At 50.9% G+C, this 14109-nt stretch overlaps 1 protein-coding gene across 5 annotated transcripts in view; it reads left to right on the top strand.

Moving 5' to 3' along the window:
- The window catches only part of c2cd5 (C2 calcium dependent domain containing 5), a 30192-nt gene that overhangs the window by 2099 nt on the left and 13984 nt on the right, over nucleotides 1-14109 (top strand). For all 5 annotated transcript variants that reach the window (XM_083665933.1, XM_083665935.1, XM_083665934.1 and 2 more), the window contains exons 4-9: nucleotides 19-190; nucleotides 296-391; nucleotides 548-944; nucleotides 5395-5555; nucleotides 7882-7970; nucleotides 10159-10267. In XM_083665933.1, coding sequence (XP_083522059.1) covers nucleotides 19-190; nucleotides 296-391; nucleotides 548-944; nucleotides 5395-5555; nucleotides 7882-7970; nucleotides 10159-10267 — 1024 coding nt within the window. The remainder of the gene's footprint in view (nucleotides 1-18; nucleotides 191-295; nucleotides 392-547; nucleotides 945-5394; nucleotides 5556-7881; nucleotides 7971-10158; nucleotides 10268-14109) is intronic.

The following is a 14109-nucleotide window of genomic DNA, read 5'->3' as shown; positions in this document are numbered from 1 at the left end:
CTCTCTCTCCCTCTCTAGGTGGATGATGAAGACTTGCAGGACGAGCCATTGCAGATCACAGTGCTGGACCACGACACCTACAGTGCCAACGATGCCATAGGGAAGGTTTACATCGACATCGACCCCCTGCTGTGCAGTGAGGCTGCCACTGTCATCTCTGGCTGGTTCCCCATTTACGACACCATCCACGGTACGGGAGGCCACACTGCCGACAACGTGTCCACCACTGCTTGTCTCTGTGTTCCGGAGCTGGACCGTTTGTGACGGCGTTCCTGTCTCTCCTGTCTCCTTGCAGGTATCCGGGGGGAGATTAACGTCCTGGTCAAAGTGGACCTTTTCAACGACCTGAACCGCTTCAGACAGTCATCCTGTGGAGTCAAGTTCTTCTGTAGTGAGTCTGTGCTCCCCTGGACCTTTGTTACTGTAGTGTGTGTCTTTGTTACTATAGTGTGTGTCTTTGTTACTATAGTGTGTGTCTGATCATTATCTTTGTCTGATGATGTTGTATCTGTACCCATGCGTGTGTGTGTGTGTGTGTGTGTGTTAGCCACGTCCATCCCTCGCTGCTACCGGGCGGCGCTGGTCCACGGGTTTGTGGAGGAGCTGGTCGTGAACGAGGATCCAGAGTACCAGTGGATCGACCGTATCAGAACCCCCCGGGCCTCCAACGAAGCCCGCCAGAGACTCATCTCTCTCATGTCCGGGGAGCTGCAGCGTAAGATCGGTCTGAAGGTGTTGGAGATGGGCGGTAACGCCGTGGTGGGTTACCTTCAGTGTTTCGACCTCGAGGGAGAGTCAGGCATAGTGGTCCGGGCCATCGGGACCGCCTGCACACTGGACAAGCTCAGCTCCGGAACGGCACCCAACACCAACACACACACACACCCCAACACGGCCCCGGCGTCTAACGCCTGCAACTCGCCCTCCAAGGACAGTAAACAAGAGTAAGTATGAATGGACAACGAGCATGATGTGTGTGTGTGTGTGTGTGTGCGCGAGCGCACGTGTGTTTGTGTGTGAGAGAAAGAGACTGTAGCCTTTTCTCCATGGTTAGGAACATGACGCATCACTTCCTCTCCTCTGTCCTCCACTCGCTTCGTCCTCAAAAAGCATTGGATGAGAATATGGAAGGGGAGGAACCTGGATCTTGTCCTCCAATCCGTTTTCAGGATGACGCGAGTGGAGGAGAGAAGAGAGGAGGAGTCATGTTCCTCACAATTGAGAAAAGGCGTGTGTGTGTGTGTGTCCTGATGCCCTTGCTCTGATTCTTGTGTGTGTCTCAGTATCTTTGGTTCCTTTTTTTGCGGTTTCTGTGTGTATGACATCATATCCTTAACAGTACACGCCCTATTCTGAGACACACGCACACGCACATATGCACGCACACAACCAGCCCAAAAGCCCCTCCCCTGCTCTAAGTCTGCTCTTGCATGGCTCTCCTTTCTGCCTCTGCATGTGCTAGTTCAGCTGTCTCTCTCACTGAGTGTCTGCTCTCTGCTGTCTCTCTCTCTCTCTCTCTCTCTCTCTCTCTCTCTCTCTCTCTCTTCTCTCTCTCTTCTCTCTCTCTCTGTCTCTCACTCACTCACTCAGTGACCTTGGCTAGTGAATGTGCCACTGTAATTGGAAGGCGAGTTCATGGCCTCAGCTAGTTTAGCTGTGCTAGATGATCCTATTACTGTGTGTGTGTGTGTGTGTGTGTGTGTGTGTGTGTGTGTGTGTGTGTGTGTGTGTGTGTGTGTGTGTGTGTGTGTGTGTGTGTGTGTGTGTGTGTGTGTGTGTGTGCGCGCGTGTGAGCCAGTGCTGAAGGCTGTGCATGAGTCACCTGCTTATACACCACCAAGGATGAGGGGATGAGGGTAAAGAGGGTAAAGAGGGAGGTGGGGTGGATGCAGCCGCGAGAAATAGATGAATGCAAAAAAACAAAAACCGAGGGGCTCGTCTTTTTTTTCTTCTTCCTGTCTTCTCTCTTCTCTCTCCCGTTTTCTTTTGCTCCAACTTTGTGGTGTGTGTTGTTGTTGTTGTTGTTGTTGTTGTTTTGTCTCTCTTCCTCTCTGGCTCCGCTGCTACGTTTGGATTGGTTCTTCTCTTCCTTTCTGCGTGCTGATTGGCCCAGGTCTCCCCTGGCCCACGGATGTCGCTCCACCCACAACAGCCCGGTGCACTCGACCTGCAGCTCCCACAGACTGTCCCAGAACTTCTCTGTCTCTGTCCCGACACTTGTCTTCACCGGTACGGAGAGACAGGGATGAAGGGAGACTTGAGGCCCGGTGTCCAGAAACAACCCCCAATCTCCCCCCCCCCCCCTCCCCCCCCCCCCACACACAAAGCCCCTTCACTTCACCCTAAACAAGTTGTGTAGATCTCTGAAAGGTCTGGATAGGTGTGGTAAAAGAAGGCCGCCCTGCTCCACCGTCTCCTCATACATCATGTCCTATCCATTCCCCTCCGATCTACACAGGTGTCTAGGGAGGAGGGGGGAGGGAGGGAGGGAGGAGGGAGGATGGGCTTGTGTCTGGACAGGGCCAGAGAAGGACCATGAAGAGCGGGAAAGTGAGAAGAAGGGGAGATCTAGGGAGAGAGGGATGGGTGAACAGAGAGAGAGAGAGAGAGAGAGAGGAAGATGGTATTAGAAAAAGGATGGGATAGAGAGAGCAAGGTATTATATATATGGTATTATAGGTATAATACGCACACTCACCGAACACTTTATTAGGAACACCTGTAGACCTGATGGAGGTGGTGGAATGGTGTGGGGAATGTTTTCTTGGCACACTTTGGGCACGTTCATACCAACCAATCATCGCTTGAATGCCACAGCCCATTTGAGTATTGTTGTTGACCATGTGCATCCCTTCATGGCCACAATTTACCCATCTTCTAATGGCTACTTCCAGCATGACAATGCACTATGTCGCAAAGCAAAAGTTGTCTCAAACTGGTTTCATGAACATGACAATGAGTTCAGTGTTCTTCAGTGGCCTTCCCAGTCACCGGATCTGAATCCAATAGAACACCTTTGGGATGTGGTAGAACGGGAGATTCACAGCTTGAAAGTGCACCTGAAAAATCTGCAGGAATTGCGTGATGCAATCATGTCATCATGGACCAGAATCTCAAAGGAATGTTTCCAACATCTTGTGGAATCAATGCCATGAAGAATTGAGGCTGTTTTGAGAGCAAAGGGAGGCCCTACCCAGTATTAATATAGGGTTCCTAATGAAGTGTTGGGTGAGTGTGTGTCTGTATATACACTCACCAGCCACTTTATTAGGTACACCTTGCTAGTACCGGGTTAGACCCCCTTTTGCCTTCAGAACTGCCTTAATTCTTTGTGGTATAGATTCAACAAGGTGCTGGAAACATTCCTCAGAGATTTTGGTCCATATTGACATGATAGCATCACGCAGTTGCTGCAGATTTGTCGGCTGCACATCCATGATGCGAATCTCCCGTTCCACCACATACCAAAGGTGCTCTATTGGATTGAGATCTGATGACTCTGGAGGCCATTGGAGTACAGTGAACTCATTGTCATGTTCAAGAAACCAGTTTGAGATGATGTGAGCTTTGTGACATGGCGCGTTATCCTGCTGGAAGTAGCCATCAGAAGATGGGTACACTGTGGTCATAAAGGGATGGACATGGTCAGCAACAATACTCAGGTAGGCTGTGGTGTTTAAAACGATGCTCAATTGGTACTAAGGGGCCCAAAGTGTGCCAAGAAAATATCCCCCACACCATTACACCACCACCACCAGCCTGAACCGTTGATACAAGGCAGGATGGATCCATGCTTTCATGTTGTTAAGCCAAATTCTGACCGTACCATCTGAATGTCGCAGCAGAAATCGAGACTCATCAGACTAGGCAACATTTTTCCAATCTTCTATTGTCCAATTTTGGTGAGCCCGTGCGAATTGTAGCCTCAGATTCCTGTTCCTAGCTGACTGGAGTGGCACCCGGTGTGGTCTTCTGCTGCTGTAGCCCATCTGCTTCAAGATTCGACGTGTTGTGCGTTCAGAGATGGTCTTCTGCATACCTTGGTTGTAACGAGTGGTTATTTGAGTTACTGTTGCCTTTCTATCATCTCGAACCAGTCTGGCCATTCTCCTCTGACCTCTGGCATCAACAAGGCATTTTCGCCCAGAGAACTGCCGCTCACTGGATATTTTCTCTTTTTTGGACCATTCTCTTTAAACCCTAGAGATGGTTGTGCGTGAAAATCCCAGTAGATCAGCAGTTTCTGATATACTCAGACCAGCCCGTCAGGCACCAACAACCATGCCACGTTCAAAGTCACTTAAATCACCTTTCTTCCCCATTCTGATGCTCGGTCTGAACTTCAGCAGGTCGTCTTGACCATGTCTACATGCCTAAATGCGTTGAGTTGCTGCCATGCGATTGGCTGATTAGATATTTGCGTTAACGAGCAGTTCAACAGGTGTACCTAATAAAGTGGCCGGTGAGTGTGTATGTATATATAATATATTATAGGAGAAAGAGAGAGACTAGGGTTCGAGGATTGATACAGTACAGTTCATTAGACAGGCAGTAGCAGAGTGCAGAGAGGTGTCCGTACCCCTACTATTCAACTGTCCCAGTCACCCTCCCTGCCCCTGCCCCTGCCCCTTCATCAGTCAGGACGTCACCAGTCCCAGCCTCCTCAGCTTCCCGTGTCTCTTATCAACCAATCCCAGACGTCGCCCCCCGTGCCCCTACAGGCCGAGGCAGGCTACTGCAGGATGCTTCTCATGCAGATTGATGTGTACACACACACCCCAGTCGTCTTGTTCCCAATCTTTCATCCCATTAGTTTTTATTGCAGCCAATCAGATCCACCTCTGCTTTTTCCAACGTTTTTTGTTTGATAATTACAGACAATGTGTCGCCGTTTTTTTTGCCCCAGAGAGGGTTCTTATTGCCTCCTGCCCCCCCCCCTTCTCCTGCCCCACTGGGACACATGCTTCTGCTCATCCTCCCTTGTGTCTGTTGGTTCTTCGTGTGGGGTTTCTGCCCCAGTGCCCCCTCGATGTTATTTCTGTCATGTGGATGTTTTCCTCTTCAGTTTTATGTGTTTTGTATGTGTGTGTTTGTGTTTGTGTGTGTGTGTAAACGCTTCATGTGCTTGCCTTTTTGTTCCGCTGTCCAGTCATTTGTACACCTACCACACACCTCCGACACACCTCTCACACTCCTAGCAGCGAAGACAGACGTACGCACACACACACACACACACACACACACACACACACACATGCACACATACGCATACACCCCTCACTCTCTCACATACCTATCAGCAAAGTATCTCTCTCTCACACACACACACACACACACACACACACACAATCAGAGGGCGAGGTGACTGATGTGTGTGTCGTGTTCTCCTGGCAGGCCGGTGTTCAGTGAGGACCCCCCCACGTCCTCGGGCCCCTCCACTCCTCTCAGAACCCTCCCCACCTCCTCCTCCTCCCCTCCCCCCTTCTCTCCCTCCAAGCCATGCAGCCGCCAGTCCTCATCCTCAGACACTGACCTCAGTCTGACGCCCAAGCAGGGTAAGACCACACCTCCACCACCCCCCCCCCCATTCACCCCTCATCTCTCCCCCCACCCCCCCTGCACTGGACCTCCCTCACTGTGGTGCTACTCTGTGACGGTGGTTGTTGTTGTTGTGTATCATTTTGCCCATTTATATGTTCTATTTCTTCATTTGTCGTTGATTTGTTGTTGTTGTTTCATCATTTTGCTGTCCCATCCTCCCCATGCACCTCACGTGTCTTCATCAGAGCTGTAGTGTGTTTGTTAGAGACAAGGAGACGATGCTACACACACACACACACACACACACACACACACATATGACAGAGAACTGTCACCCTGTGGAAAGATAACCTCACTGGGGGGGGTGGGGGAGCTCTGTCCGCACGACGGAGCCTGTCGCTAGGCTCTGTGTCAGCTGTTGAAGACACATCAGGTCTCATGGTGCTTAGCTCCCTCGCTCTCCAGCTGGCCTCAGTAAGAAGCACTGTGTCTCTCACGAGGGTCTCCCTACTGTAGGAACGCCTGTTGTTGTTTTTTTGTTTGTTTGTTTTTAACCTGGAGAAGGAGACTAGTCGCCCGTAGACTCTGATCTAAGGTCAGTTTGGTCATGACCCACCCGACCGGTTTAGTGAAGCATTTGGGGAGGGGGTGCCGATCTGAGGTCTGTTACTTAATGGCGACTTCTAAGCAGGGCGTTTTAGTGCTGTATTTGTTTGTTGTAAGGCCACACCCCCAGGATTCCTGACTCCTCTTTCCTTCCTCCTAAATTGACTCCCGTTTTTCGTTTCCCGTCAGAGCAGTGATCTTGTGACTCTTCTCCCATCTCTCTCTCTTTCTGCATCTCTTCCTGTCTTTTCTGCTTTGTCTCGAGTCTTTCTCCTCCCTCTCTCTTGCCAATCCTTTCTTTCTCGTGCTTTTCATCTCCCTCTCTCACCTCCATTCTTTTTTCTCTCTCTCCACTTCTCCCTTCTCTCTCTTATCTCCTCTATCTCTTCTATTTTCTGGTCTCTCTCCCTCAATCCCCTCTCCTCCACCTCCTCGTCATGTTTTTCTCGCCTTCCCTCTTTGCTCTCCATCCCCCCCCCCCCTCTCTCTCTCTCTCTCTTTTGTATTTTCTCTCCTCCTCCTCCTCCTGTCTGTTTCTGCCCCCACAGCGCCGTCCCTCCCAGTGAGACTCCGGCCCGGGATATACCTCTCCCCCAGTTCCCCTTCCCTTACCTCCAACTCCCCGTCCTTTCCTCGCTCTGGGCCAATCGGCCGCGGCCCCGGGCCCGCCCCCAGAGCCTTCACCCCGCCCCCTCTCCACTGCGTCCGTTCAGAGTCTGCTATGCTGAGAATGAGTGTGTCGTTCAGTGAGGAGCTGCTGCTGGCGGCCTCTGGTAGGACAGACACGTCCGCAAATCACAACGCCTTCTAAACACCCCTCATAACAGCCCGAATACAGCCCTAGAACAGTGCTTCTAACACCCCCAAAACACCAAGCTTTCTATCAGCCTTTACAGCCTCCAGTAGGACACCGTCGATGCACGCATGCGCACTTTGTGCAGGATGTTCTCAGCAACCCCTAACAGCGTTGATTACGACGATGTTATAACACTGCTTTTAGACCATGTTACACAGTGTGTAACTCTCCCATGTTTTACGCTACGATGTTACCTCTTAACACGACTTGACCTCATATACCCCCCCCCCCGCCTTATAGCATCCAGTAGGCGCAAAGTAAACGATAATGTCATAGAGAGTCTTGAAGTACTAACCCTCATTAACACCCGTTATGACCCCCCCCCCCCCATTTGGCCCTTTGGGAGCGACCCTGGCTGAGTCGCACCCCGGGTTTGATGGGACTCCAGGTGAAGACGCTGGTCTCTGGCTCTTAACCCTGGACTGGCCGACTGACACTGACTGCTATGGAGTGTTCCCTCCCTCAGGTTTCTCTACTCAACCGTGTGGTTTTGAAGCATTTATTAGTCCAAACCCCCCCACCTCCCCACCCCCCCCACCCCCCCAGCAGTCACTGTAAGAGTGGCGTAGTGTGGAGCAGACAGGTATGTGGCAGGTGGAGGTAGAGAAGGGTAGTCTGCAGATGGAGATGAAGCAGGTATCTGTACTACTCTCAGGCTGAAGAGCATCTGCCAGTGAAGAAATGTTCAGGTAGATTTTGTTTGTGAATGGAAATGGAATGAGGGGGGAAATGCTAACGTGAAAATACTGCATACGGGAATGAACCTCATTCTCTGTAGGTTGGCGCTTTGATAATGGGAATACTTGGTGGTTGATGATTGGGTGGGATCCGAAGTGAAGTGTCGTGATTGGTGAAGTGCTACTCTTTCGTCCAATCAGGAATGGGGAGTGGGGGCAGCGCTGGGAAAGAGGCGGGGCCTCTGAAGACCCTCCTCAGACAGCAGACCCAAAACGCTCTGGAGCAGAGGGTACGCAAACGCACGCACTGGCATACACACACAACACAACAATACATGTCCACTCACTGTTGTTTTTTTTATTAAGCTGTGAGAAATTGTGAGGAAATATATGTGTGTGTCTGTCTGTGTGTGTGTGTGTGTGTGTGTGTGTGTGTGTGTGTGTGCGTGTGTGTGTGTGTGTGTGTGTGTGTGTAAGAGTGAATAATGTTCCCTTTCTCCGTCCTTTTGACCACTTTTGCTACACAGGGAGCCTCCTCCTCTGGTATATTTGTAAACGCTAGGGTATGTCACGAACACACACACACCACTGTGTGAATCTCAGACTTTTCTTCTCTCTCCACTCCTCCCCTCACCTCTTTACCAGCTGATGAGACTAGCCAGGTTTCAAATCAACCTGTGTTTTCAGATCTCAAGGGGCCAGATGGGGTTGTAAGCAACATGGCGGCGGCTCCATCCAGCCTTCCAACCGTCTGCCAAGCCGCTTACACCTATCTGACTCCTTCAGATCTACACTATAAAACGTAGCTTGGAGTTGTGTCCTCTGGGCCCTGGCCTCAGCTGGTAGGGATGTGTCCTGGATGCTCCTGTCAAACCTCTCTCTCCCTCCCTCTCTCTCTCTCTCTCTCTCTCTCTTCTCCTCATCGATACGACTTTGAGTTGTTATGTCGTCCCTCGTCCCTCATCCCCCCTCCCCCGCCCGTTACCGACGGTAACATGCACGCTCACGTCATCATCTGTTCCGCTTCCTGTTGAGTGGGAACACCCGTCTGTGAAACCAGAAGCCCACTCACACACTAACACTAGTCACTAGTCACTAACACATGAACACTAGTCACTAACACTAGTCACTAGTCACTAACACACTAATATTAGTCACTAGTAACTCACACACTAACACTAGTCACTAACACTAGTCACTAACCCTAGTCACTAACACACTAACAATAGTCACTAGTCACTCACACACTAACACTAGTCACTTACACACTAACACTAGTCACTAGTCAGACACTCGAGAACCACCTCTGTGGTTCTGTCAGGTTCTTTGCTGCTTGTTCACACACATCTGCAGGTCTACAATCTTCCATATGTTCGCATGGCTGAGACACACAGCACTGTACTTGTATATGTTACATCTAGTTCACTCCAATTGGATTTCACGGTCATTTAGTTTTAATGTTCTAGTTGTTGCATCACAGTTGACATCACCATTGCACTTGATGGAGGGAGCCATTTTTGTCTGGATCAAACACAGACTGTTTTTGTCTATATTATTGTTAGTGTTTGGGTTGCCAGTTTTCAACAAGCAAGAAACGGTCATCTTCCCAGCACTCTCCACTCTCCTCAATGTTGGCATGTGTTTGCACATGTTCTCCTCTCTGTCTGGGGGGAACGGGACAGGGCAGCCTGTAGGTCTGTCTGGATCCTGCGTGTGTGTGTGTTCCTGTGTGTTCCTGTGTGTTCCTCCTGTCCAGTTTCTAACCCATCCCTAGCCCCTACCCGAGGTACTTGTGTAAATCTGAAAGGATTGGGTAGAAAGTGGGAATAGCTCCACCACCTTGTTATTTTGATAGGCTCAGCGGAGTTTTGGCCTTTGTTTACACCTATCCAATCCTTTTAGATCTACAAGAAGTACGTAAGGGGGCAGAGGCAGGACATACATTTTCATCTGATATGCGCCCGGGGCCAAGGGTGGGCAATGTGGAAGCATGAGGGAACACTCCTACTCACCCCCCCCCCCCACAGCATGACTTTGGGTGGGGGGGGGAGATAACCTCACACTCTCCCCCTCTCTCTCTCACATGGTGACACCTGGGTCTCCCATCAGAAACCTCAACTGTCCTGAAGAATTAGACCCTGTGTATTTGCATCTTGATACACAAGGATATTTTCACAGAATGACTCAACTACTTGGTTCAGTTTTTGGGTTGTGCTGTTATTGTGTCAGGCCCGGACTTTTTCCCAACCACGGGTTAGGAAAAACTCGGGGCCCTATGCCTGTTTGGCAGCGGTATTCAACTGACCTGTTCTTTCTGAGAGGGGAATGATGAAAGCGTGTGGTACTGTAGCACAGATTTGAATACCACTGCCATACGTTCTCTTCCTATCTATAGCCACGGTGTGTGGTAGTTTCCGTGGTACCTCAACGTAATTTGACCCCTGGATGACCCCCCCCCCCCTCGTGTTTCCCCCGCAGGAGTTCCCCTTCTTCACGCTGACGTGTTTCCCTCCGGGGTTCCTGGTCCACGTCGGGGGCGTGGTCAGCGCTCGCTCGGTCAAGCTGCTGGACCGCATCCACAACCCCGGTGAGTTCCCCATCCATACCAGCACACATGCATCATCATGTCTCTTACCTCCTGATTCACCTCCACGTTAGTGCACTCCTTTTCACCGGAGGTCAACTCGGCTGTCTTCTGTCACTCAGGTTAAAAGGTGTGCAGTATACGGGGGACAGCGTTGTCATTTGAGGTTTTTTTCCATCGTTAGCGTTAGCGAGCTCTCTCATTGATTCCAGTGTGAAAGGGCCCCCTCTGGTGGCCGCAGGCCGACACCGCAGGTGAAACTTACACAGGTGGTCCCAGCAGACAAGTCCCACTTTCCAGAGAGGGGGAGATTCAGACTATAGCCCTCAGCCCTGCCCTGTGTGTTGGAGGGCTATGTGGCAGAAGGTGAGAGTTGCCCATAACCACTGATACGGGGTCAGATGTTTTTGACAAGCCGCTGATGGTTCTGGACGCATTTAAGGGGTAGGGGGTTACATGATCCTAGAGCTGTGGATAGGGGCAACTTCTACCTTGTGCGACTAGCTCTACGTGTGTGTGAGTGTGTGTGTGTGTGTAGTCGCTTTCTGTGTGTGTGGTACTTTTTCTGTGGTAACTGTGTGCGATGTTTGGTGTCGTGTTCGGTGTCGCCCCCTGGCATTGAGGTGTGGTAGTGCATGGCTCTGGTCTGCTGCTGCTTTGCTTCTGTGGTGTTTCGGGTGGTGCTGTGGCGAGGCTCTGGTAGGTGTGGTGTCCTTCCAAACTCCCAATGTGTGGTTTGCTACCTCATTACAGTGCAAGTGCTTTACTCATCCAAATCTTAACCTCAGTGAGAAACTCAGACTTTAGCGTAACTCAGCGTAAATCTTGGATCGAGTTCAATGGGAGAACTGGCGACACGTGTTACGGTGTGTTTTGAGTTACGATTCGCTCCCTCGCGCAGTTGGTTCACGTCGTCTAGGGCTTCGTCACGACGACAGAGCATCGGTGTTCGTCCTTCACCCACGTGATTGCCCATGTTAGCTTTCTGTCCTAGCCGAGTGTTATGTTGTGTGTCTACTTGACCCAGGCAGAAACAGATGGTCACTGACCTGGGTTCTCTAGTTCAGCGGGAGAACAGCCCTGTCTCAGTCCCAGGCCTGAAATAAATAACCCCTAGACCCCTATCTCTTAGTCTCCACGTGGTGTTAGCAGATCAGATGAAACTCTCGATTTTATAGTCTCTCTCCTCTCCCTCTCTTTCTCTTCTCTTTCTCTTCTCTTCTCTTCTCTTCTCTTCTCTTCTCCTCTCCGTTTCTCTTTGTCTCTTTCTGGGGCTCTTTGAGCATGTGGCCTACCCAGGAAGACATGGGGGGTGCATCTCAAGTCTCAAACGTGGCTTCCTCTCCTGGTCTCCAAGCTTCAATAGATGTCCCCTATGTTGATTTCACCCAAACTAGTGTGTTCAGATCAGTACCAATGAGAGAAAAGAGGTCAGTGAAGGAAGCCACTTCAGAGTATTGAGAAACACCCATGTTTTTTTTTCATTGCGGACCTTCCAAATGGGCCGTCACCTCATCCGGGTTCCAGATCTGCAAACACTGGGTGTTAGACGTTGTTTTTGGACAGGCGTTTGACAAAAATACCATCCTGCGATCTTTTGAGTTAGCCTTTATGGGCCATTACAATCACTGTGCAGGTGGATAGGCTGGACCTCCCCCTCCTCCTGGAACAGGGAGCTGCTCTGGCCGTCCCAGATGTTGCCCCCTTCTGCTCTGCCCTCCTCCTCCTCCTCCTCCTCCTCCTCCTCTCCACTCTGGGACACTCTGGACATTACCTGAGTAAAACCACTAGGAACGGAACTATCTGCCTGTCCTGCATGAACTGTAGGACTTCTGTGTGAAGCAATGGTCTCCAACTCCGGTCTTTGGGGGGGCCACAGGGTGCTTTTTTCCAGCCCAGCACTGACGGACAACACTCATTCAACTGACCATATCACTTCAGTATCAACACCTTGGTCTGAGTCAGGTGGTTTTAGTGCTTGATCAACCCTTTGGCTCTCTTGGAGCAGAGTCGGTGACCATTGCTGTACAGTGAGTTAGCCATCAGAAAAGGGGTACTGCAGAGTGATCCGGGGTAGTCTGGATGGGGTGAGCAGGGTTCTCTGGGGGTACTGGGGGGGGCAATACATGAACATTTTGACACTTGAAAACAAACCAAACCGACACTTCACCATTGGCCTTCTGCCATGCGTTCTACTGGTCTCGTGCAAGAACAATGTTTCGGCCTAACTTCTGACTCCTAAAAGTCGTCATTCCCAGAATCCAAAAAGAACCCCCCCCCCCCCTCATGAGAACAACGATTCTGTGGAAAGCCCTGTTCACTCTGCCCCCCCTGCCTCGCACCACAGAACCAGTCTGGAGAGGTGGACGGTGGTGAAGCCCAAAGCCTTAGAGTGTAGAGCTTAGACTGCTACTGCATGCCTCTCTTTCTCTCCTTTTACAGCTTCTCTCTTTCCCCCTTTCTCTCTCTCTCTCTCTCTCCACAGCATCTTTCTTCCATTGTTCCTCCTCTCTCCTCCTTCTTACCCGCCATGTCTTTTCCCTTTCTGCCTTGTCTCCCTTCTTTCCCTCCCTGTTTCTCAACCCTCTTTTCTCTGATAGGCTCTGGTATTAACTTTGTGGTCTGTCTTTGCAGTGACTGTGGAGTAACTGTTGTCTAGTGTTGTGCTCGTTTTGTAGTTTGTCTTTCTCTCTCTTGCTCTCTTGCTCCTCTCACTCTCTCTCTTTCTCTCTCTTTCTCTTTCTCTCTCTTTCTCTTTCTCTCTCTCTCTCTCTCTCTCTCTCTCTCTCTCTCTCCCTCTCTCCTCTGTACTAACGGTGTGTTCTGGCCCAGCCTTGGGTAACACGCGCTCATACAAACTGCTAGACTGGAATAGTGTCACTGCAGGTATTTCTCCCCTTTTTAATGCTCTTCCCCACAGGAGCTATGGCAGCTCAGTGAATGCATACACGCATTCATCACACACACACACACGCACACACACACACACACACACACACACACACACACACGCACACACAAATATGATGCAAGTAGGAAGTTTCCATGCACAAGCGAGTGAACACACACACACACACAGTAGCATACCTCTTTCAGTGAGCTGCCATTCTCCTCTCTAGTCTGTGTGTCTGTGTGCGTGCGTGTGTGCGCTGAGCTGAGCATGCGCTATAACCCCCCCCCCCCCCCCCCCCCACCCGTCCCGCTTGGCCAGATCTCCCCCCCCCCACCCCGCCGTCCTTAACGTAACGCTTCCCTAACGGTCTCCTGCCGCTGCTCTAACGCTTCTCTAACAAGCATTGTGGTCAAACCTGTCTAAGACCAGAGGAGGTTTAGGAGGTTTACACACTGGAGACGAGATGGACTTGGGCATGTGCATCCACATCCAACTCACCGGGCCGTATTCATGCTGTGGAAGAGAGGGCAGAGGGTGGGAGGAGGAGGAGGGAAGAGAGGGATGAAGAGAAGGAAGGTGGAGGGAGTGAGGGGGCGGTGCTGCAGAGAGATGCTGAGACGGGGTTGTGGTGGTGGTGGTGGTGGTGCTGGTGGTGTTCTCGAAGGCCAAAGCACCTGTAGTTGGGTTAGACTCTGTGACGAATGAATATGGCCCTCCTCTGCCCATGAGCGTGCACGTGGTCGTGAGCGTGCACGTGGCCATGAGCGTGCACGTGAGCCGTGTGCCTGTGCCTGTGAGACATGCTGCTTCTATCTCGGGGACCGTGCTCATTGGTCAATTGCACCTGATCATCAATCATTACTCTCATTTTTTACAGTCTTTCTCTTCTCTTCTCTTCTCTTCTCTTCTCTTCCTCTCCTCTTTCTCTTTCTCTTGCTCTTCTCTTCTTCTT

Source organism: Argentina silus (genome assembly GCF_951799395.1).
Source record: "Argentina silus genome assembly, chromosome: 3".
Taxonomy (NCBI): Eukaryota; Metazoa; Chordata; class Actinopteri; order Argentiniformes; family Argentinidae; genus Argentina; species Argentina silus.
The sequence above is the reverse complement of the archived record's forward strand: the minus strand, read 5'-3'. Positions and strand labels throughout refer to the sequence as shown.